General features: G+C 53.2%; 11 protein-coding genes across 11 annotated transcripts; 7 read left to right on the top strand and 4 right to left on the bottom strand.

The window, feature by feature from the left end:
• Nucleotides 1-593: 593 nt before the first annotated feature.
• LAESUDRAFT_725294 (uncharacterized protein) lies at nucleotides 594-1,268 on the top strand (the record flags this gene model as incomplete). Its single annotated transcript, XM_040908797.1, has 2 exons — nucleotides 594-1,177; nucleotides 1,230-1,268. Exons 1-2 carry the CDS (start codon nucleotides 1,004-1,006, stop codon nucleotides 1,263-1,265), a joined length of 210 nt encoding a protein of 69 aa, XP_040764721.1. The 5' UTR covers nucleotides 594-1,003.
• Nucleotides 1,269-3,158: 1,890 nt separating this feature from the next.
• On the top strand, nucleotides 3,159-4,849 carry LAESUDRAFT_652127 (SAICAR synthase-like protein; the record flags this gene model as incomplete). The annotated part of the gene is made up of 4 exons (XM_040904336.1): nucleotides 3,159-3,571; nucleotides 3,621-4,305; nucleotides 4,360-4,671; nucleotides 4,733-4,849. 4 exons carry the CDS (start codon nucleotides 3,159-3,161, stop codon nucleotides 4,847-4,849), a joined length of 1,527 nt encoding a protein of 508 aa, XP_040764720.1.
• A 388-nt stretch (nucleotides 4,850-5,237) lies between these two features.
• LAESUDRAFT_652146 (uncharacterized protein) lies at nucleotides 5,238-10,039 on the bottom strand (the record flags this gene model as incomplete). The annotated part of the gene is made up of 16 exons (XM_040904337.1): nucleotides 5,238-5,287; nucleotides 5,345-5,444; nucleotides 5,497-5,553; nucleotides 5,600-5,827; nucleotides 5,877-5,965; nucleotides 6,019-6,439; nucleotides 6,494-6,702; nucleotides 6,756-7,196; nucleotides 7,247-7,319; nucleotides 7,373-7,509; nucleotides 7,563-7,678; nucleotides 7,728-7,912; nucleotides 7,962-8,385; nucleotides 8,455-9,020; nucleotides 9,071-9,458; nucleotides 9,510-10,039. 16 exons carry the CDS (start codon nucleotides 10,037-10,039, stop codon nucleotides 5,238-5,240), a joined length of 4,014 nt encoding a protein of 1,337 aa, XP_040764719.1.
• Nucleotides 10,040-10,346: 307 nt separating this feature from the next.
• On the top strand, nucleotides 10,347-10,594 carry LAESUDRAFT_652159 (uncharacterized protein; the record flags this gene model as incomplete). The annotated part of the gene is made up of 2 exons (XM_040904340.1): nucleotides 10,347-10,438; nucleotides 10,492-10,594. Coding segments are annotated over 2 exons (195 nt in total), but the record flags the coding sequence as incomplete, so codon positions are not given.
• Nucleotides 10,595-11,371: 777 nt separating this feature from the next.
• Nucleotides 11,372-13,325, top strand: LAESUDRAFT_725288 (NMD3-domain-containing protein). The gene is made up of 3 exons (XM_040908796.1): nucleotides 11,372-11,598; nucleotides 11,649-12,153; nucleotides 12,213-13,325. Exons 1-3 carry the CDS (start codon nucleotides 11,460-11,462, stop codon nucleotides 13,228-13,230), a joined length of 1,662 nt encoding a protein of 553 aa, XP_040764717.1. The 5' UTR covers nucleotides 11,372-11,459; the 3' UTR covers nucleotides 13,231-13,325.
• Nucleotides 13,326-13,619: 294 nt separating this feature from the next.
• Nucleotides 13,620-14,528, bottom strand: LAESUDRAFT_758791 (uncharacterized protein; the record flags this gene model as incomplete). The annotated part of the gene is made up of 1 exon (XM_040912498.1): nucleotides 13,620-14,528. One exon carries the CDS (start codon nucleotides 14,526-14,528, stop codon nucleotides 13,620-13,622), a length of 909 nt encoding a protein of 302 aa, XP_040764716.1.
• Nucleotides 14,529-15,154: 626 nt separating this feature from the next.
• On the bottom strand, nucleotides 15,155-16,426 carry LAESUDRAFT_126425 (uncharacterized protein). Its single transcript, XM_040901270.1, has 2 exons — nucleotides 15,393-16,426; nucleotides 15,155-15,332 (listed from the first exon to the last, which is right to left on the bottom strand). Exons 1-2 carry the CDS (start codon nucleotides 16,272-16,274, stop codon nucleotides 15,285-15,287), a joined length of 930 nt encoding a protein of 309 aa, XP_040764715.1. The 5' UTR covers nucleotides 16,275-16,426; the 3' UTR covers nucleotides 15,155-15,284.
• A 490-nt stretch (nucleotides 16,427-16,916) lies between these two features.
• Nucleotides 16,917-18,048, top strand: LAESUDRAFT_812341 (C-factor). The gene is made up of 5 exons (XM_040914397.1): nucleotides 16,917-17,009; nucleotides 17,065-17,314; nucleotides 17,369-17,596; nucleotides 17,651-17,720; nucleotides 17,772-18,048. The coding sequence occupies exons 1-5, from the start codon at nucleotides 16,978-16,980 to the stop codon at nucleotides 17,900-17,902; spliced, it is 711 nt and encodes a 236-aa protein (XP_040764714.1). The 5' UTR covers nucleotides 16,917-16,977; the 3' UTR covers nucleotides 17,903-18,048.
• A 239-nt stretch (nucleotides 18,049-18,287) lies between these two features.
• LAESUDRAFT_678491 (C-factor) lies at nucleotides 18,288-19,353 on the top strand (the record flags this gene model as incomplete). Its single annotated transcript, XM_040905682.1, has 5 exons — nucleotides 18,288-18,319; nucleotides 18,414-18,663; nucleotides 18,715-18,942; nucleotides 19,007-19,076; nucleotides 19,140-19,353. The coding sequence occupies 5 exons, from the start codon at nucleotides 18,288-18,290 to the stop codon at nucleotides 19,268-19,270; spliced, it is 711 nt and encodes a 236-aa protein (XP_040764713.1). The 3' UTR covers nucleotides 19,271-19,353.
• Nucleotides 19,354-20,181: 828 nt separating this feature from the next.
• LAESUDRAFT_749634 (uncharacterized protein) lies at nucleotides 20,182-20,791 on the top strand (the record flags this gene model as incomplete). The annotated part of the gene is made up of 2 exons (XM_040911569.1): nucleotides 20,182-20,525; nucleotides 20,576-20,791. Coding segments are annotated over exons 1-2 (519 nt in total), but the record flags the coding sequence as incomplete, so codon positions are not given.
• Nucleotides 20,792-21,161: 370 nt separating this feature from the next.
• On the bottom strand, nucleotides 21,162-22,870 carry LAESUDRAFT_725285 (uncharacterized protein). Its single transcript, XM_040908795.1, has one exon. The coding sequence runs from the start codon at nucleotides 22,515-22,517 to the stop codon at nucleotides 21,339-21,341; it is 1,179 nt and encodes a 392-aa protein (XP_040764711.1). The 5' UTR covers nucleotides 22,518-22,870; the 3' UTR covers nucleotides 21,162-21,338.
• Nucleotides 22,871-22,960: the final 90 nt, after the last annotated feature.

Genomic DNA, 22,960 nt, shown 5'->3' with positions numbered 1-22,960 from the left:
CCTGTCGACATTTGCTAAGCATTTGCCACATGCGCAAATTGCTTCATGTCTGCGGTGCTTGTTGAAGGCCGATCTACTTCGCTGCTAAAGTCGGTTCCGATTAGTGCTCTGCATTGCCAAGACACCGCGATACTTGTTCCCTTTCTCGATGCCTTCTTGTCTGATGGTGTTAGAGCCCTCGCTTCATGATGTCTCGCCTGACGGTCGCGAGCGTTGTTCGCAACGCCGGGTGCTGAAGTGGCTCAAAGTGCTCGTCGAGTTACCTCCTGTGGGCAGATGTCGATAAGACAATCCAAGTTCAAGCCCCCCGCAGGCTCCGAATTGTTTTAATCGATCCTCTATTGTGCTGTGTACGACAGGTTCAGCACACATGGCTGCTGAAATGGCTGTTCCCGGCCAACATACGTGAGACTTCCCGTTGGAGGTAGCACATTCATCCCTGCTTCTCCGCCATAGTCATTTTCCTCACGGTCGCCTTACCTTGGCTGGACGACCCCGGCCATGCGGTGCGATATCGTATGCTGGTTGCTTTTCCATCCTCCGGTATTCCATTGGCGGGCTTACGTACGACCATTGTGCCTCTGCCAGGAAGTGGGGTTCCGGAGCTCGCTTGCAGACTGCTTGCGGTAGGTACGTGTCATGTTCATGTCGCTTTTAGCGTTCGTCGCCGTCGCCGTCGCCGATACGTGAGTCTCAATATCGTGTAGGACTCAGAAGAACCGTTGTATCCGCAGTCCCCATTGGACGTGAAGTGAACGTCACGGACGGCACGGCCTCCTGTAGATCTTGATGAAGTCGCGATCGCCTCAGGATTCGTTATCAAGAACCAGTCTATCGGTGACGCGCTCGAGTGCGTTGACTTTGAATGAGAAGTTCATGGCGATCTCAACGGTGATGGAATCATGGTAGAGGTGTAGATGGGATTTTCGGTGTCGCCTCTGGACTTATGCTTGGTACACTCTACCTCGGTCTGTTTACGCGGAGGTTTCGATGGTGATGAACAATGCATACAAGAAGACTCGTCTTGGAGCAGATCCAGGGCGCACGGCCGTGCGCGCCGGCGAACCGCGACAGCAGTAAGAATGTGTGTGCATCTAGGATTGCGGAGGCTGGAGCTGGTTATCTCGTGCTGCGGACAGATGGAGTGTTGACGTTTAGTTGCATTGGTCTGTCTCTGGTATGTTGCATATATTCAGTGCTGACTGCAAGCGTGCTGAGTTCTCTCCCAGATCACTTCAGGGGTCACATATATACTTCCGTCATGACAAGGCACCCGTCAAGGTTGGCACTAGTTTAGGGCATCAACATCGCGCGTGCTACATTGGTCATCCCGTACTCAAACGCAGGCATCATCGACACGAGTGCAACATGTACGTCCCGATGTCATTCCTTTAACAGTTCTTCCTGACAACGAACATTGTGTGTGAATCTGTTCGTCGATGGCTTCTACACCGCCTGCTACCAGGACGCGATCCTGGCGCTTTATTATGGCAGCACATGGTCCTGACCGATTGTCCCTACCTACTCGTCCGTCGCGAGCGCGAAGGACTTCAACTTTGAGATCGGCGGGACGACGTTAAAGCTCGACGCCGAGGCAAGCTGCTCCCGCGCGACCAGTCTCGCGTGAGGTGGGGAAAAGTGCATTGATCCGACCGGCTCGCCCAGTGGCGAGGGACTGAACGTTATTATTGAGCTAAAGTTCATGGAGAGGCACTACACGGTAAGTCAGTGCGGCATGGCTGTTCGTACAGATGGCGGCGTCTGATAGGTGGCTCATTATTTCATATCTTTGAGACAGACAATGAGCGTGTTGGTTTGGCGTATACGTGAGTAGAATAAATGTATTAAACTCTTTCAAAGTTGACAACGGCTGCAACGGTGGTTATAACGAACTCATAGCAGGATGTAGTTATTGAACACAAGCGGGTAGATGTCACCAGGACTTGGCGATTCTGCCATCCGACTCGTTATTGCTGTCGCTGGACGACTACGCTTGTGTACTATGGCTGTGAACCGAGGCCCATTGACAACTTCAGCGCTCGGATGTTGGCCGCATGCGACGGCTGAATTTATGTGGCAACTGGGCGTCTATGCTAAATGTAACGATGTGTTTAGCCAAACATGGACATTAATGGTCTGAATTGTAACGGATAAAGGTCGGATAAGGGGTCGGATAAGGGAAAAGCGGATAGGATTGCGAGGACGGAGGCTCTGAGAGCAACGACAAATGTGGCCTCGTCGTCGAGCCAGGCAACCGACTCCTCCTCCTCGCCATTCGTCTTAGCGTGCCCACCTGCCGACGCCGACTATACACTCTCACTCTACCTACAACAATCCACTCGCTGCTGGTCGACGCTGCACTACAGCACACGCCTCGCTCGTTGTCGCCGCACATGGCCGCAGCCGTCTTCCCCACCTCCCAGGCTTCCTCGTTCGCTTCTCTTGACGACTCGCGCAGGATCAGCGTCGTCTCCTCGCAGGCAGGCTCGTCGTATCTGACCGCTCCTCAGACTTCCATGCAGCCCTCCCGCTCCTCCTCCACCCACACCCTCGCCCCTCGTGACGCCGAGCCCGTCAACTCTCTCCATGCTCTCGCCCTCGCGTCCACCCAGGAGGTGCACATCGTTAAGGTTACGGACGACACCGTGGAGCTTGAAGCCAGCGCGGTGTCTGAGAGCGTTCTGCAGAAAGTTCGCCCGCACCACCTGTCCGGCAGCAGCGACTCCAATGTGGGCCCTCCTCCGCCCTCGCCACCGTCCAGCGTAGAGGACGTCGAGGAGGAGCCACCATGTCCGCCCATTCTCACTCGCATGAGATCGGAGTCACCTGCACCCATCGTCACCTTCGAGGAACCGAGACATGAACCTCGTTCATCCTTAAGCTCACATGGCTCGCCTAGCATTCCCGCCTCCCGCCCGTCGTTAACTCTACAACATAAGGCTTCTGTCGAGACGAAGCTATCACACAGCACCTTTATTGCATCGCGGAGTACACCGTCGCTATGGCCCGAAGCACCATCTTCCCCGACACATGCAAACCTCACATCTCCAGATGGTCACCTCCAAGCTCCGCCAATGCCTTCACACCCACACCGGCGGCGGAACACAACCGGCTCGAGCACCGCGTCCACCGCGCCCTCCACTAGCGCACCCACACGCATGAACACCGTTCACACACCGAACCCCGCACACGCATACCCGTCGTTGCAGTCGCACACACACACATACGTGTCGGACGCGGAGGAGGAGATCGTGGAGGAGGGGCTCGAGTCGGAGATGCAGCAGCAGGCGGCGCAAATCCGCCGCGAACGGCTGTCAAAACGCGTGCAGGCCGAGAAGGTCAAGGCGGAGAGCGCGCTCACGCGCACCATGTCACTTGTACGCGGCACGTCTAATCGTGGCGAGGATGGGCCCCTGGTAGGGCATTTGATTGGGGAGGACCATGTCAACTATGTGTTGATGTACAATATGTTGACTGGTATCCGGATAGCCGTCTCGCGGTGTCAGGCGAAAATTCGCCGGCCACTGACAGAGGATGACTATACCGCCGCGCACAAGTATTCCTTTGACATGTAGGTGCCCTTATCTACGTGTCATTCTCACTTGCTAACCTTTTCACAGAGTCGGGAATGAGTTGACACCATCGGCAAGGTATGACTTCAAGTTTAAGGACTATGCACCATGGGTCTTCCGCGAACTCCGAGAAGACTACTTCCACCTCGACCCTGCAGATTATTTGCTCAGCCTGACCGCGAAGTACATCCTGTCCGAGCTAGGTTCGCCGGGCAAATCGGGCTCGTTCTTCTACTTCTCGCGTGACTACCGGTTCATCATAAAAACGATCCACCACAACGAGCACAAGTTCCTCCGGCGGATCCTCAAGAAGTACTACGAGCACGTGAAGACGAACCCGCACACGTTGCTTAGTCGCTTCTACGGCCTTCACCGTGTCAAACTTCCTCACGGGCGCAAGATTCACTTTGTGATCATGAACAACCTCTTTCCGCCGCATAAGGACGTCCATGAGACATATGATCTCAAGGGATCGACAGTTGGCCGGGAGTATCCTGAGGAGAAGGCAAAAGAGAACCCGCGCGCGACGCTGAAGGATTTGAATTGGATCCACCGGCGGAAGACGTTGGAACTGGGTCCAGAGAAGCGCGCCCTTCTCACTGAACAACTACGAAGAGACTCGGAGTTGCTCAAGCGGCTATATGTCATGGATTATTCTCTGCTTGTCGGTATCCACAACATGGAAAGGGGCAACCGTGACAATGTCCGGAGTAAGACGCTAAAGGAGTTCTCGGTAAGTGTACCTCGCGAACCGTCGTACGTCTAGATGGCTAACGTGGATTCATAGCCGGACATGCCTGTCATTCGACGGAAACATACACAAGTCAAGGGCGCGAGATCACCAGACGCGATTGCGTTACGACGTAATCTACGCGAATCTGACCCAAAGCGACTCGGTACGGGATCGATCAGTCTTCCGGAGGAGACAGGCGAGCGGCAATACTTCATCTTTTATCAGGAAGAGGGCGGCTTGCGCGCGACAGACGAGCTGAACCAGAGCATGGACACAATATACTACCTTGGCATCATTGATATTCTTACACCGTATTCGTCGCTGAAGAAGATCGAGCATTGCTGGAAGGGGCTGTCGGCTGATCGAGTGAGTCGTACTATCTGCTAGGAAGTTCCACTCTCGCTGACTTTCCCGTCTTCTTCTTCAGCATAAGATCAGCCCGGTACCCCCGCAAGAATATGGTGATCGCTTCTACTCGTTCATGAAGTCCATCATGCGTGGCGGCGGCGGTGCCGGTAATGATGAGAAGGCCAAGACCGAATAGGCCGCATCTGCCGCCGCATTCTTTCGGGGTTTCTTCTTTGCATTCTGGTTGCTGTCATTGTTAATCTACAGACATTCAGACATTTCCCGGACCAGTCGCATTATTCTGTATTATGGCTGCGTACGTATTTCTTGGCCGGTGATACCCCGCATTATTTACTATCGCTTGCTGCGAGCGCCACCTTCACCGCCGCCCACACTCCTTAATCTCATTCATGACACGGTCGCACTGCACGCCTGCCACTCCACTCGCTTCTTCGCATTTCGTCACGGACAGACTCATCTCACCTTGCACGCCACGCTACTATTGACCCTCTAGAGTATACAATGTATTACATGTGCTCATATACAACTGTCAATAAATAGGGCGGTCTGACAGTTCGCCAACATCACTCCTCGTCCTCGTCCTCCTTCTGAGCTTGCACCTTCTTGCGTGCCGCTAAATGATACGTGATGGTAAGCAGACGAGTGAGGATTTTGCAAAAAAATTACGCACAGCGTCGTGTGGCCCGCTTCTTGACAGCAGCCTTCCTGCCTTCCACCCTCTTCTCGAACGCTTGGTCTTCCTCGCCTTGCCTGCGGTGTTCTTCGAGAATCTACGGCCAATATCAGATGCGGCCTCATTAATACACATACTACATAACATACATTCTCAAATTCATTCAGCTCGGCATCCGGTTTGTTTGCAGACTTGTTTGCACGAGCCTAGAGTTCGATAATTATGGATTAAATTCACTGTGGGCCTGACCACAGAGAATAAACTCGCCTTGGTTAGGATCTCCTGGAAGCGATTGAAGACGGTCTCCTCATGCAGTTTGTCGCGGTAGAATTGGAGACCCTCGATTAGCTTCTTCACCGATCGCTCCGACTTGAATGGTAACAACGATAGACAGTAAGCGATATCGCGCCATTGACGAGGATCCTCGCTGAGACGGAAGCGTTGGCAAAGCTTCTCGACGATATTCTCGGCTTGCTTCTCCTATGGAAAGGTGAGTACATGGACGATGTACAGCAACAGCCAGACAGACCTTCTCAATGAAAGAGAAGATGTATCGCATAGTGCTTTGGAACGTCTGCTCGTCCACAGCATGAGCACCGACCGACAAATGACTGATAACTATGCACCGAGACGGTGAGCAATAACGTTGCGCAACATTACACCTGCCTTACCATCTGGCAAATTGTTATAAATAGCATTGTCCTTCGTCGACAGCTCCGAGAAGAAGAGTTTAGCAAGGTCGGCGATCCTCTCGTCTTCGTCCTCCAGGCATTTTGCCATTTCACCAAGCTGTCCTTTCACTTTGATCATGCCGTTCAAGATCAGATGTGTGAGCACCATCAGCGTGTTCTTCTTGACGACAAGGTCAGAGTCTGATAATCCTTTATACAGCTCATTGCTGTTCTCGTCGATGATGGTGTTGAATGACACCGCAACGTCACCAAGGGCAATCACGATGTTGCTGCGGACGTTAGCGTCTTTGGACGTCTCCAGGATTTTGAAAAGGAGATGATGATGTTGGTCGCAGAATTTGGAGCTGATACAGAGGAACTTGCTGAACGCTAATGTTGCGGCCGCCCGCAATGTCCGGTTCTAACGTAAACCACGGCTTAAACATCACCATAACATACACATGCTAAGACTTACCTTGAACTTGTGAGGACTCCCACAGATGTGGACAACCATTGGACCATAGATGGCCAAAAGGGAGTCTGGACCGTACAGAAGCTCAGTCTCCCTCACAGCCGCAATCCGGTCTCCGATCTCGTCCTCCGCGTTGCCCGCCATCTGGTCCAGCTCCTCTTGCTCCTTGTTAGAACGCGTATTGCTGTTCTTGCCAGCTGCAGTCTTGTCCGCTATATGCCTTTTCAACGTTTGCCACCTAAAGTCGCAAAGGATATGAACATACCCATCTCCTTCTCTTGTTTTTGCCGCTTCCACTCCCTCTCTACGAGTTCGAGATAGACGATGTGCTTGATAGCAACGTGACCCACTACGAAGAGCAGTTGACTGAGAACGAACGCATCACTCGTGTCCTTGTTCTCTTCAGACTGCGCATTCAATGTAGTCTCGTCAGCCTCCCTCGGCTCATCTTCATCCATGGCATCAGGGTCGGGTGTCTGGGGCGTCTTCGCACGACTCGGCGGCGCGAACGCACGCCGGGTCAGGTTCTTGATCAGCCTGTCGCAGATGATGTCTGGCCGCTCACAGAGCGCGTAGATCGTGTTGATCGCCTGTTCTGCCATCCCAAACCACTCCTTCGAACGACAAGGGTGTTCGATGGCATCTTGAAGTTTGCGAAACAGTGGGTTCTCGACGTCGAGCCGGAGGGACTTGTCCGAGAGTGAGCCTGCCTATGTGTTACAGGGACGCTTCGCACAGCATACGCGACACTCTTACCTTTCACTTTCTTTGCGCTACCATTCAAGCGCTGCAATGCAACACAGGTGTATCTTGCAAGCAAGAGATCGCTCTGCAAAGCGATATCAGCAGCTGGCAGGATGCTGTAACAGCTGATTTAGTAACCTTGCCCAAATTACCCAGTCCTGTCTTGACGAGCGTCTCTACTCGGTCCGCCACCACGCTCCTCTTTGCCAGAGCCAACATTCCGAGGATGATGATGGCTCCTCGGCGTTGAATTCTCGGCAATGGCCTATCAGAGCCTGTCGACTTTCGAGATTAGGAGTGTTTCGTCGATAGAATGGATGCCACTCACTGTAGACCTGCCAGAGCTTCGTGACGACGTCTGGGTGGATCTGCCCATCATCAGTCATCGTACGCATCAACTCCTCCAAACTCGTCAACTCAGCGAGTGTTGCGTCGTATGTAAGTCTACAGCAGACAGTGAAGGCTATGTAATTTACGAGAGAAAAGCACCCACTCTATCATGTTCTTCGCGATACGGTTCACTTGCTTCTTAGGCTCCATGTCGGGCAGCGGCTCAAAGTATAGGCTTCTGTAGCACTCGAGCAGGCGAGAGCGCACGCCCTTGAGCTCCTTGCCATCTTCAGAAGTTGTGTTGTTATCCTTTGCCCAGATCAGGTGCAGCATCTTCTTGATCCCGCTCTGTAGAGAACATGTCAACACAGAATGGATGCTCAATGCGCTGATGTACCTCCGCGCCGTCAAATTGGTACTCATGAACAACCCTGTAGAACTCGATAGCTTCTAGTACCTCCAGCTTGTTCGTGGAAGCAAGAAGGCGCTGCACCGTCTGCATGCCCTCCTCGACCTGCCTGATGAAGTTCAGTCCTTCGGCATAATATCTCTTGCGCAGCCGCAGCCCCAGAAGCTGGTTGTTCTCTAATGCCGCAAGGGCCTCTTGCTCATTTGTTAGTGCGGCCATATCGAGCTCGGACTTGCGTGACCGCTTCTTTTTCTTTGGCTTCGGCTTGGAAGAGCTCGGCTCCCCTGCGTCGTCTTCGTCCTCCATCTTCACGTCTTCGTCCTCCATCTTCACGTCTTCGTCCTCGTCGGCGGCGTTTTCGTCCCCCTCGTCAATATCCATCTCGTCTTCGGATGCAGATATTCGCTGTTTCCTACGTTGACATCGTACGTGAAGCGTGATGATGTAATAGTGTAAAGCAAGACCTTACCGATGCCGTGACTTCTTCCGTTTTGAGGAGGATATTTCTTCGTCCTCGTCACCGTCTTCCTCATTTTTATCTTCGTTTCCTTCTTCCACTTCGTCCTCGTTTCCGTCTCCAGAAGCGTCGTCGTCATCACCTTCCCGCTCAACCACCTTGCCCACGACGCCTTCGACGACTTGAAGCTCCTGACAGACATCACTGTACCGATCCTCCCACTCCTTCTGTCCCAGTAGGCCTCCGTGCATCAGCCCGTACGGATGTGTGACAATCAGCTTCACGAGCAGCATTACCGCCGCCTTCCGCACGGTCGAGCCTTTGTCCTCGAGCGAGTCCACTGCGGCACGTGTCACTGCGAGCCGCTGCTTCGGGAACTTGACAGGCAGATCGCACAACCGCGCGAGCACTGTGAGCACCTTGGTGCGGACGTACGACGACAGGTCGAGCACACGTTCGAGCAGGAGATCGTATAGGCTGTTTAGCTGCTTCTGCATTTGAAACTCATCGGTGGTCAGGTCTGGTGAGGTAGCGAGTTCGCGAATCAGGCACCCAATCACTTCGACGATCGCCATTCGCATTGGGTAGGACTAACAATATTTTGTCAAGGAACTGCCTTGGCATGTATTTTGCTACGCACCTCCGAGTCTAGATGTGAGAGCAGCAGACTGATCTGCTTGAGCACCGAGCGCGGCGACAATTCGGCGAGTCTGATCAGGAACCGGGAAAACGCCCGCGGGCCCTTCGAGTCCTGCGCATTGAAGCTCTTCGCTGAGATCTCCCGCAGTATCTCGTCGCCCAGTTGAGCGTGATCAAACTCTTTCGTTAGCACAGTGAGACACTCAGCCATAGGCTCCGAAAGATGCTCGTAGTATTGTAGAGATTGCATGATGCTGATTTGCGCGGCGAGGGCATGACCATGGTGTTTCACTGCGAGACAGACGACCTTGTACACGCCGAGTCTGATGGCTTGCGCCTTCATGTATTGTTCACTCTCTGTTATGTGATATACCGGCCGCGTAATGCAGCTGACAGGATCGTTGTGGGATATGGGTCAGATACATTTAGTGATCACTCACTTGATGAATGTGTCTCTTTCAGCCGTAGTCAGCCAGATCCGCTGAGTTTTTAGTCGCAGTACTTTGCTGATAAGGCTCAGCATAGAGGGTATCTGATCTGCCCACGTCCACTCCTCTGACGTCTTCTTCGATGCAGGTCTCGAGGTACCTGCCTTACCTCCCCTCCCGCGCCTCGATTTAGGCGGCGGGGCCACAGGGGCACCCTCCTCATCTCCAGGAGCCTTCACCTTCTCCGCTGCAAGAACAAACCAGTGCAGCAGAAAGCCGTACATCTCCAGTGTGATCTTGTGCACTGCGATGGTCTGTTGGTCCTCCTGATCGAGATCGCGTATCGTGGCGTCCACTTGCGCCTGGAATGCAGAAGAGATCGAGTCCAGAAGTTTATTCATAAGTGAGCCTTGCAGTGTCTCCGCATGCTTCAATAGGCTTCGATACGCGTCAAAGACAGCAGGATTGGTGATGGCGTCGGAGGATTCAGCCAGTGCCTCAACGGCAGCCTCGAGAACATGAGCGACGGCACGCGAGTCCATGGACGGAATGTCGTGTTCATGTTGTAGTTCGTAGTTTGCGAGGTCCTGGAGACCCTGCAGCTCCTCCTGGAGTTCAAAGACATCCATGGCGACGTCGAGAGCGTCGAACTTGGGTTCGGTTCGGTTTGAACGCGACGCGTCGCTCACTCACCGCAACAGTGTCACAGGCTCACGTGTGCGCGTCACAGTCGCCTTCGCTTTCGCTCTCGGAAAGCGAATCCCGTCTTGTACGTTGCCTCTCACCTTCATCATGGTATGTCTGGTTGCTCCTCCATTGTCCAACTTGCCACTCAGTACTGTCGATTAGATCATCCCAGTCCGGTGTTTCTCTTGCGGAAAGGTCATAGGAGACAAATGGAACAGCTACCTCGAGATGCTGTCCAGAGACATCAGTGAAGGGTGAGTCCGACCATCGTCATTCACTGCCCTCTCGCATGCTGACTATGGAACAGCGATGCGTTGGACCAGCTGGAATTAAAGCGATACTGTTGCCGTCGCATGGTCCTCACGCACGTTGACCTCATCGAAAAGCTGTTGCACTACAATCGTAAGTAACACCATTTCAGATCATGTGAAGTTTCATGCGTTGACCAAACCCCCACAGCCTATGAGCGCAACAAGGATAAGAGCGCATACTCATAGTCACGTTTCTTATGCTGGATGTTTCTTGTATGATTATGTGGCTTCAAAGTTGCTCTGGTGTATGGATAGATGATTTTAAGTGAGTTTCGTGCAGGCTTGGTGTTTACTGTTGCCTTGCAGAGCTACCTTTGGTGGAATGGATGACGTGTTGCCCCAAGCGAAGTTCGTCCCTTTGATGTCCGTTTGGGGCTCCCTGCAGCTCTCTCCGCCGCGCACGACTCCCTCTATCGATCCGAGCATGTTACCTGGTGGCTTTTACGATGTGGACAATGCTCAGCAAGTCGGTGCTTGATGACTTGGTCCAATCTGATGGACCGGCTACTCCTTCAAAACCTGCGTCTGACGAGTTGTCCATTTTACTTAGGTTCGACGCGCTGCTTTTACGGGCTGATACTATACGCTGTTGTGGTCGGACGTGCATTGTGAACGGTCACGGTGGCTCGATATATTCTGAGCTTGAATCTACAATTAAGGACCACAAATCCATGAAATGTATACTGAACAGGTTTAACACGACGTGAACATGTTATGATAAATCTGTAAATCTAGACAGCATACTTACTATATATCATTCTTTCTTGCCTGAGACTCTGCTTCACGCGTTTCACCGGCGCAAGTCACGTGATACAATTGCAGATCCGATCTTACTCATCTGCTCGGTGCCGCCACAGCAATTTCCGCGTAGGCCTGCCCTCGTCCTTTCTTCTCCCTCTCCCTCTCCATCTGCTCGTTGTCGACCCACTCGAGGACGGTCTGCAGAGGTTGGAAACGAAGGTAAATGGAGTTTGTTCCTGCTCCTGCCGTGCACCGCGTTCTCTGCGCGGACTGTGGTACACCCATTGTCCCCAACTCGGCGAATCTCTGCGTCGCATGTCTCAGGAATACTGTTGATATCACGGAGGGTATTCCGAAGCAAGGTACGTTTGATCGTGATATTATGATGTACATCGCTTAGATTCTTCTTTAGCGTCAGTCTCCTACTGCCGGAATTGCGAACGCTTCCTATCACCACCGTCGACATGGACGATTGCACGTCCCGAGTCGCAAGAGCTCCTCGCTATATGTTTACGCAAGCTCAAGGGTCTGAATAAAGTCAGGCTCACCGAAGCCCACTTCATTTGGACAGAACCGCATTCCAAGCGGCTACGAGTGTCGCTCACGATCCAGAAGGAGGTGCTCACTTCCACCATCCTCGAGCAGATATTCGAGATCGAATACCTCGTACAGCACGGCCAGTGTTCCGACTGCACGAAACTTGCCGCGAAGAATACGTGGAGAGCTCTCGTTCAAGTGCGTCAGAAGGTCCCCCACAAGCGGACCTTTCTGTTCCTCGAGCAGCTCATTCTGAAGCACGGCGCACAGAAGGACACCGTCTCTGTGAAGGAAGTCCGAGATGGGCTGGACTTTTTCTACAGTTCGCGGAGTCATGCTCTCAAGATGGTGGAATTCTTGCAGAGTGTAGTGCCGACACGGTACGTCCTACAAGCTTTGGTGGGATCTATGCAGACACTGATAAAATATGGGTGTGCAGATCAAAAGCATCTGAACAGCTACTTTCAGCAGATACCCATACTAACACGGCTAACTTCAAGTATACATACTCTGTTGAGATTATTCCCATCTGCAAAGACGATCTCGTCTGCATACCCCCCAAGCTCGCCCGTCAGCTGAGCAACATCAATCCCCTCACCATGTGTTCACGCGTCGGCAACTCCATTCACCTCCTTGACCCTGCCACTCTAAAATTCACTGAATTGACAGCACCAGTTTACTGGCGCACACCGTTTGACGTCCTAGCGACCGTGTCCGACCTCGTCGAGTTCACTGTGCTTGACGTCGAGCCTTCCGGCACGACACGCGGCAAATGGGTGCTTGCGGACGCGCAGGTCGCGCTGTCGGGCGCCTTCCGCTCCTCGCATGATGACGACGCGATGGACTACGAGATTAGTGAGGCGTCGAACCAGATCTTCCACACGCGTACCCACCTCGGTGGTATCCTGCAGCCGGGAGACGCCGCGCTCGGGTATTACCTGACGAACACAAACTTCAACTCGGACGACTTTGCCGCGTTGCCCGCTCACCGCGTGCCGGACGTCGTGCTCGTGAAGAAGGCGTACCCCCACCGCCGAAAGAAGAACAAGACCCGCGCGTGGAAACTTCGCAGCATGGCCACGGAAGCTGGCGAAGAGGGCGATGCTGTCTCCGGCCGTGGTGTCGTCGGACGCATGGGCGGCCGCGACGTGAAGAAGGTCGAGGAAGACTATGAGCTGTTCCTCAGAGAGCTTGAGGAAGATGAGGAGATGCGTGGCGCGGTGAATTTGTATAAAGCTAAGTTGAATCAGCCGGGCGCGGGCTCAGGCCTGGCGGGCGGAAAGACGAGAAGGAAGCCACAGCAAGTGATAGACATGGACGACGCCATGGGAGAAGATGCAGCTGATGTGCCTGAACCACCGCCGGAAACAGATGATGAGGACGAGCCCGATTTCCCGGAGGTCAAGCTGGACGAGTTGCTGGACGATCTTGACGAAATGACTCTGGAGGATGCGTAGATTGTTGTTCTGCAATTGTGCTATATCCCAGATTGGTTTACTGTTCAATTACTACGTCGGTTGCTACATTCCAAATGAGCATGGAGTTGTCCGCGTCAATGCCATTGATATGAAGATCGATTCGTGAAGGGAACTGCTGAATACAAGATGATACAAACTACTCACGAGAACGAGGTAATCACTGGGTATCTGAGGAAGCACTGTAGACATGATCAACCAGTGGGCACGTTGGTATAGGGTAAGTATACTCATGGAGTATATCTCGAGCAAATAAGCAAATAATCTAATAATCAACGATCTCCTGGACAGTCTGATGCCCGGATGTGAGCGAGTACAATGAAATGGCATCCCTTGGATAAGCTCAAGGATCAGGCCTCAGACACCGAAGGTCAGAGGCGGGGAGATTGCGGCATGTCAGAGCATTGAGATATAGTACACGGACGGCGAGTGTGGCGAGCCACTTCCAACGGTTTGCGAAGCTCACCAATTTCCGTCGCCGCATCGCTACCTGCAAGAAGCACCCGACTTCCTCGAAATACCATCCTCGGATGACAAGGGACTGTGCTCGATCGGGACGCAAATGAAGCAAACGAGTAGCTTGTACTATGGTCGCCGCAGCGATCAGCGACATTGGCAGGGGAGATTGGGGACGAAGTGGGGGTGTCGGAATCTTCATCGGAATTGCACTTCTCCTCCTCGTCTCGTTTAGTCAGGCTCGCGTAAGAAGAGAGTGCGGAAGAGGTGGGGGTGATATCACATTCCTCGTCATCAACCCGTTCAGTGAGGCTGGCGCAAAGGACGAATGGTGAAAAGGTACTAGTAGGAGTGGACTCATCGGCAGTATCGTCCTCTTCCTCTTGCAACTCTTCTGCCGTGGACGGCGGTTTGTCGCGAGACTTCCGGGGAACTCTCATATCGAGAGAGTCGGATGTCATGGTCACTCCGACCATGGAGTCGCCGTTTATGGTGGTCACAGAACCGTGGCGTGGCTCATTTGGTCCAGGTATGGGTGGCAGAGGCTTGAACACGTCCATATCCAATCGACTTTGGAGGACACGGCGGTCTTCTGGTATGTGCTTCAACGACCGGTTGAGCCACAAAGGGACACATTTTCCATCAACAGTGTATGACCGCTTCAAATGCGACGCTTTGTCGTCTTTTTGATCTTCGGAGAAGCGCACATGTTTTGACGAGTATTTTCCCTGATGCCCATGAAAGTCGTCACTCTCTGATGACGGAAGTGCTGGAGAAATTGTGCCTTTCGGTTGTAGACACGGTTTGAGGTGCTGCGAACCCATGTTACTAAAGGGATGAACGGTTTCAGTGACTTCAGGATTATGCGGCTTCGTGAAGTCGCAGATGCGAGAGAAGGAGGGTGTGAACAGATGAGGTTGCCAGTAACAGAAAGCCGAGTATTTATGTATAGTTAGGATGGGCCACCTGGTGTAACTGCGCCGCTGGTGAGTGGCTATGGGCTTGGACCTTCCAATTTCCGTTAGACGGACATCCTGTTTGTCGGATCTCGTTGCCCAGCCGACAGCTCCTACTGGGAAACAATTGCATCCTAAAATTGCATGATGTTCGGAGCATGATCGTGCGTGCAACGTATAGCCACTGGATTTGTTTAGGTACAACCGGCTTTCCGCCTTCTTCAACTTATGTTGAAGCCATCTGCTTCACTCATGCAGTAGAGCCCACCGAGCGAAATGTGACCACAGACGCATGACCCTATTATTATGTGGGCTATCAGTGATCCTCAGCGCGGCGCGGTCCTATTGGCGGTAGTAACGGCTCACCAGCACCGGCAATAAGATCCTACTGCGGGTCCTTCCAATCGCCCTATTGACAGAGCCTTGCAAACTTCTCGTGACAGTAGAAGCGGCAATCCGAACTATGGTATCAGGGTAAATGTAAATACTACAAAGCTGATCAACAGTAGTAATAAACGTGAAAGATAATTGGCAACCTGCTCGGAGAGCATGAACTTCGAGCATAAGATAATATAATGATATGCAACCTCCTTGGATAGCGGCATGCATGGATGTGCCTTGACGTTACCTGCGCCGAGGATTTGATGAGAGGATGTTGTTCCGCGTTGAATCCTAGAGACCGAGCGAATTGACCGTGAGCACAAGAAGTCAAACTCGATGAATGCAACGCACGAGCTTGCCGTTTCTCTCCATTCCGGTGATATCTCCAACATGAGGACCTCGCTTTCCCTGGATGGTCCCTTTTAGATTGTTAGGAGCAACCACGAATGGACGCGCAGGCGAGGCGACCGAATGACTGGCATCGTCGTTATTATCCCATTCGGCACGTCTTGCAGAAAGAATGGTTGAAGATGAGGTGGGTGTAGTGGAATCTTCATCAAGATAGCCCTCCTCATCATCAACCCGTTCCGTCAAGCTGGTGAAAGAAACGCATCGAGAAGTGGGAATGGAATCTTCAACGATATCGTTCATATCACCCATCGCACTTCGTGTTGTGAAGAGGGCTTTGCTGCCTCGATCGCCAAGATATTCCATAATAAAGGGTCCCGACGCGATGGGCACCCCGATTGCGGAGTCCCTGCTGGTCGTAATCACTGAATCGCGAGACGCGTCTTGCGGTATAGGCGGAAGTGGTTTGTGCACATGGAAGTCGGATCGTCGTAATGGCACGCTATGCCGTTCCTTGGGGGACTTTGTGAAGTCCGGCTTCCTTTGAATCCACAGAGGGGAGCTCCCACCAGGGGAAGAAGGATACGTTTTAGTCCTCGAAAGGCTTGACAGCACTTGCGCCGTCTCGTTCTGTCCATCGCGCTGCGAGTGATGGTTGTCGTCCGGCTGCCTGAAATAGACCCCCACGTAGCCTTCGTCATAATCGGAGAAGCGCACGTTGGCGTGTCGAGGTATTCCCTTGGGCCAGTGATGATCGCGAGTCCGTGGAGACGAAGGCCCTATTGCCAACTGTGAGCCTGTCTGAGATGTAGGCGGCCTGGATTTCGTCAGCTTCCGAGATCGATGGAGATGAGACGTCGATGTGGCGTCAGGATTATGTGGCATCGTGGAACTGGGTTGGCAATCAACAAGAGAGAGACAACGAGTTCGAGTGAGTGGGACTGAGGGCGGGTACCGGACACAGCGTGGCTTAAATATGGCGGATCACTTGGATGGCCGCGCCACTTGCGGGTGGCCGAGGGCTTGGACCGTCCAAAATGGCGTCGAAATGTCTGTCCCCTTCATCGGATCTTGTTGCCCAGTCGATCGCTTGTCGACTGAAACATTGAATGCTAACATGGCACGAGGTTCGGCGCTCGAACATGCGACGAATGGATGGCCACCGCAGTCGTTGAGGCGCATTCAGCTTTTAAATTTTATCGAACAACACTGGGACAACCAACTTCGCGCGGCAAAATCTAAATTCTTTTATGTCCATGAATCCTCTTTAGTATCTCAGGGTAAGATCAGTGCATATGGGAAAGATGCACGAACCAGGATGTAGCCACGGACGTGCACCGCGTGCTATCACGTGGACGCGTTAGTGACCTCACCTCAACATGAACGATTGAAGAGCTTATCGAACAATATTGACTGCAGAGTGGCCCGGATGCACCGAACGAGCGTCACGAGGCTGCACCGAGGTATCCCCACTGCTGTCTCAGATGACCCGTATATTTTCGTCAAGGACATTTGAGGCTTGAATGCAGCACGCTAGATAAACCCGCATCGATCCACGAGCTCTGCCTAGTCGTCCTGTACGAGCACCATGTCCGACGCATACACCTGGCTCATTACCGGGTGAGCATCTTATCATAGCAGACATTGTTGGAACGTACGCTGACGATGCTCGCAGCACTTCGCGGGGGATTGGTCTGGAATTGGTGAGGCAGCTCATCGCTGATCCATCCAACGTTGTGGTTGCAACGTGCCGGGATCCAAACAACGCACCTGCACTGCAGGCACTGCAAAGCGAAGCGAAAGGAGAGCTGTACATCATACCGCTTGATATCGCAGACGAAGCGTCGATCCGCAACTCGGCAAAGGTGGTCGGCGAAATCCTTGGCTATAGGGGACTCGATTATCTTTGGAACAACGCTGCAATCGTGGGTAATATCCTTGCGCCTTGTGACGCGGTTTCGTTGTAAAACTGTGTGCAGAACGAGGGTGACGATTCCGCTTTCAACTTCTCGTATTCCGGGTTCCTAGAGACCTTGAAAGCCAACGTCGCAGGCCCGGCCCTTATGGGGCAAGTGTACCTGCCGTTTCTCGAGCAGGGCAAGCGCAAGGTCATCATCAACACGAGCAGCGGTCTCGCTAGTATTGGAATTGACTTTGGAGCGAAGAACGCAACATACAGTGTCAGCAAGACCGCTCTTAATATGATTGTACGTCTAGCCGTGGCTTCCTCTCTGCATTAGCACTAACATAAGGTAAAACAGGCCTATAAACAAGCAAAGGCACGACCAGACCTCATTTCTTATGTTGTCGATCCTGGCTGGGTTAAGACAGGTAAGTTGACAAAGCATTGATGCACATGAGATTCCTGAGGATCTGCGGTAGATATGGGAGGCCCTGACGCAATGATGGAGCCTGAGGAGAGCGTGAGGGGACAGCTCAAGCTTGCTAAGTCTGCGTCTTCTGCAAATTCCGGCAAGTTCTACAGGCATAACGGCGAAGAGATCGTTTGGTGAAGCGACGGCAGGGACAGAATCCGCTACCTCTCGAGATCCCCGCCTTAAAGGATGCGCATACAAGCAATGACTTTGCTTTTCATATGAGACTTTCGGAGCATCTGGAGGTGAATTGGAATAACATCGAACATCTTTCTCCACCTTGCATTTCTCCGAGTGGTTGCGGTGTCAGAAAAAGCAAGAAATACGCAGGCGTCAGCAGGACATGAGAGCAGCAGAACAAGATAATATGAGCGCTTCGTAGCCCGACGGAAATCCGAGCCAACTCTCCAGCTGGTCAACCGTCACATCTTCCGCTCAGTTGATGTTTTCTCCGTGTCTGAAACTTGAGGGTATATAGACACTCGAGCTCGGTCAGCATGGATTGTCCTTGTCTCTACTCGACATGTCTCCCACCGGTACCTGGTTGATTACAGGGTGCGTATACTGCACGGAGCTTTGCTCGAGAGGCGACAGTTCGAGAGAATGCCCTCATATTCAGTCAACATTCATGAGCTCATCTGCTGCTTAGCTCGAACCGCGGTATAGGACTTCAGCTAACGAAGGAGCTGCTATCCTCTTCCGCCAACACCGTTATCGCGACCTGTCGCACACCTGATACAGCGACGGAGCTGCATGCGCTGGAGGAAAATGTAGCGGGCACACTGCACATAGTACCTCTGGACGTCAGCAGCGAGGCATCCATGCGGGAGTCGGTTCAGATCGTCAGCTCAATCCTCGGCGACGGAGGTATAGACGTTCTGTACAACAATGCCGCCATCGTACGTTCTCACCGTTTTCACGCCTGAAAACCCCTTCCTGATCGTATCCAGAACCCTACTTACGACACAGCGTTCAACTTCTCATACCCTGAGTTTCTCGAGATTTTGCAGATTAACGTCGGCGCACCCGCGCTCCTCGCAGAGCTCTACTACCCATTCCTCGAGCGCGGCCAGCACAAGATGATCGTGAACATGACCACAGGTCTGGCCAGCTTTGGTTTAGACTGCGGACCGAAGTGTTCATCGTACAGCATCAGCAAGACGGCGTTGAATATGCTGGTTAGACTGCGCCCATTTATTTGACGTCGAAGATGCCAAGTAGTTGACTTTGCGTCGTGTGCAGACGTACAAGCAAGCGAAGGCGCGCCCGGATTTCACTGCTGTCTGCATGGACCCGGGATGGGTGAAGACTGGTGCGTCAAGCGTCAAGGGTTGCCTATGGTCTTGTCCAGAGTGTACTGACGCGCTGCGCACAGCGCTGGGAGGGGAAGGTGCCGTTCTGGAGGTAGAGGAGAGCGTGACTGGTATCCTGAAGGTCCTGTCCTCCGTCAATACGAAGGATTCCGGCAAATTCCTCAGGTACAACGGAACTCAGCATCCCTGGTAGACACGCTCTCTATAAAGTGTCTGTGTGTTGTTATGGGTGCCCCCCTGTTTCATACCTGCCCTGCCGAATTGGGACCGATATTCGCGGACTTCAGGAAACTGCTTCATTCGATTGCATGCAGCGTACCTTGTTCGCGCCTCCTCGTGCTCGGTGAGATCTGAAGCTGCTAGCTGGATGCTCTTATCTCGCGCAAGCTCGTCGTAATCGCAAATGCTGCGGTTCTTTCTATGCCAGCATGCAACATGGACACAGGCGTTCCATGCATGCCTTCCCTTGACCCGTAAACTTACAGAGAGATTGATTTGGTCAGTGATCAGGATGTGATCGAACGAAACCTTTGGAACGTGCGACTTCCATGTGAGCAAAAGCAGCGCTCAGCATTTTCCGTGGCATTGAAGCATATCCAACCAAGTTCTCAGAAAACTGGTTTGAAGGTACGTGAGTTGCCTGGGTGGATTCCGAATTTCATATGCGCTCATCCTGCGATCCACCCCCCTAATAGAGTTATCTCGAGCTTCCATGACACCACATCACCAGATAGGTTGGTACACAATGGCAATGCCTCATTGTCCTCTTGATTGGCTCATCGAAGCAACAGAAGCCAGATATGACTGTATTTGCTGTGCTAAGCGCCGAATACCCGTAGAAGGATGGTACAACAAATGTTTCAGGTATGATCACATCTTAAATAAGAGCTGGCAAACACATATGAGCGATGAATACAGGTACTACAGTTGAGAGCATCGGCTGCCCACGTTCTCGACAAGATGCGGACAACGGTCATCTCGATGCTTCGTGGTACGATCGCCCTGGCCTCACTTGCATCAAGTAGCATGCTTTGAATCTTGCCGGGTTAGCATTCAAACACAGATGTATCTGCACACCGACGATATAAAACGGCTTGCCCGCAGGGTCTCGTTGACATCGGCTCCCGTCATATCACTATCGCGGATGACGGCCGAGAATAGCACCGCGCTGCATGCTCTCCCCATTCGATATTCGCCTGTGACCCTGTCCAGGCGAGAAGCGACCATATCATCATCACCAGCTACCCACCCGACGTGCCTTGTCATATCCTCCGTCATCCCCGCTGCTACATCTGCGGGCAGCTCTCATCCTCCTTTGACCGCCGGCGCATGGATCGGGCTCGCGTTAGGCGTCGCCGGGATGTTGCTGGCCGTAGTGTTAACTGTTGTTATCACGAGAAGATCGAGGCGAGTGCTGCCTGCTTCACGCGCAGATCATCCACCAGGTGGTGAGAATTATGACTATACTTTCTCCGAGCACAATTGACACCTACCGTAGCTGACGTTGAGCGCCCGGATCCGCAAGCCAACCCCTCCGTCTCTCTTTCTATCAGTATACCAAGGCATAAAGCCCACGATCTCGTCCTGACTGAGGAGTCATCCCCTCGGAGCTCAACACTAGCAGAAAGGCGATCTTCTGTCATGTCCTACCTCTCAGGGACTTACGTGATCGTGGAGCCGCAAAGGTTTAGCATCGCTCCTTTGCCGACTGGACCCACCAGTACAATGTTTACTTCAAGCGAATTGGAGTCCGCGAGACAAGCGCATACGCCCATGTGGCCTGAACGGACGTACGCTCGAGGACAGAGCCGCCCGCCTTCATATACCACGTACGTTGGTCAATATGTGTACCAAACAGCCTCCGCTGCTAGTTCCAGCGCAACCTTGACCGCAACGCAAGACAACCATCAGCACGGTGACGAGCTGATGTCAGCTGGTCATTAGTTGGTCACTAGACAGTCACTAGTCATTTTTTGGACCTGCATGAGCGGAGCACGCTGCACCACACGAAGGAAGATGAGCGACCGGCATAGGTCTCGGCCTTCGAGTACGAGCAGGGTGTACTCGCGCGAGGTGCTTGCAGGCAACATCTGGAGCAATGATGCACACACTACGATTACGATGGTCGTTGGCGCTGCCGTACATGTTAACTTACATACATACATTGGTATACAGGTTGTATAGATCGTGATGGTATCGTAGGATGTCGTGTCTCCCTTTTCATCATCGTGAAATCCCGCCATACTGTCCCTGTGCATACTCTACAATCGCATCGGATCGTTCATCGAGCGTCGATTTAGGAACTGCGCGGTGATTGAGAACATCCGCGATCGCGCATCGCGCGAATCGGACTCGTCCTTCGCGAAGAAGAACCTGGATACCTTTGGCTTCGAGGACGTCCGCGTGCGACCTTTGTCTTGCGACTTCTTAGACGATGATGATGATGGTGCCGCCGTAGGTGTAGGTGCAGGTGCGGGTGCAGGTGCAGGTACGGCGAGGGGTACGGGCGCGGGAGTGCTCACAACCATGCGTGAGGATTCCGTGGTGGCCTTGGCCGAGATGCCAGCCGTGCGCACCGGGGCGCGTGGCTGCCTCGTTTTCTCCATGAGGACCTGCCATCGGCGGTAGGAAGCCGACTGGCCTTCGTTAGTGCACGACCCTAGTGCCATGCTAGAGATCTTCTCGCCTCGGCCGTCCCAAACAGGCGCTGATGGGTGGCGATCTGCGGCAGATCGCTTGTCGTCGCCCAAGATTAGCGACGCGCTTCTGCGAGGAGGATGAGACGGCGAGCTGCTGCGGGCATTGTCGAGCATATCGTGCAGGTAGAGAATCTTTCGTATGGTATAGGTGGGGAAGTTGCGGAATGCGCGGTCTACGGAGACGTAACGTCCATCGTGTATGCTGGAGAGGTCGCCGAGACGAGGATAGATAGGAACGTTGGGATCGGGGGTAGGGGCGTGAATGATGGGTCCAGCATCTGGGGGAGGTGCCTGGATGCCTGCAGGCAGCGAGGGAGGAGGCAACGCAGGAGGCGCAGACGGAGGCCCAGATGTGGGGACCTTCTGTGCTTGATCCAGCGTACCATCGTAAGCGATGGCAGCAGCGGCGGCCTCGTGTCGGATGTTCTGATTTGACCAGGCAACGCGTCGCGAGTTCCAGACACGCTTGACAAGCGCCAGCGCGTTGTCGGAAATGCCGTGGTAGGGAGGCGGGAGGTCGAACTCGAAGCTGTCATCGTCCTCGACCTCTGGGATGATCTGCAGGTTCGGCGGCAGAGCAGACGGGAGGGGCACGTCCGGCGCTGCCTTGACTGCAAATTCCTTGTCTGAATATGACGAGCTTATCGGGATGAGAGTGATGATCTGCGCGATGCCGTCATCTTCATCCGAGCTGGAGTCGTCGGAAGAGTCTGAGCTGTGATGAGAGGGCCTGAGTGGCATCAGACTAGGACGCAGGCCAGAGTCGATTTCCTCGTCCGAGTCGCTGTCGTTCCCGTCGTCGCAGTGCTCGAACCCCGGGAGGATGTGGCAGCCGTTGGTTCGTCTCAGTGGCGGGCGGGTAGCCATGCGACTCTGGCAGCGCGGTGGGAGGTCGGTTGGTGCCTTGACGTCGATGGACATGAGCGGTGAGTCGGAGAGAGGAGGCGAGTGGCTCAGCTGGGAGGGGATGGCGTCGCGGAGGAAATGCGCGTTCAAATGTGCATTGCTGGGGAGATATATAAAGAAAAGAGGAGGGCGGAGATAGAATGTTAGTTTCGTAATTCGGCTAAGGGAAAGTGAAGAGATTAAAGCCGAACACAAGCGCAGACAAGCCAGTCCTTAACTTGTCCGCGCCCTCCAAAGCGAACACAACGCGTTCATCACGTGGCCCCGTCTTTCCCACG

This window comes from Laetiporus sulphureus, assembly GCF_001632365.1.
Source record: "Laetiporus sulphureus 93-53 unplaced genomic scaffold LAESUscaffold_17, whole genome shotgun sequence".
Classification (NCBI taxonomy): Eukaryota; Fungi; Basidiomycota; class Agaricomycetes; order Polyporales; family Laetiporaceae; genus Laetiporus; species Laetiporus sulphureus.
The sequence above is the reverse complement of the archived record's forward strand: the minus strand, read 5'-3'. Positions and strand labels throughout refer to the sequence as shown.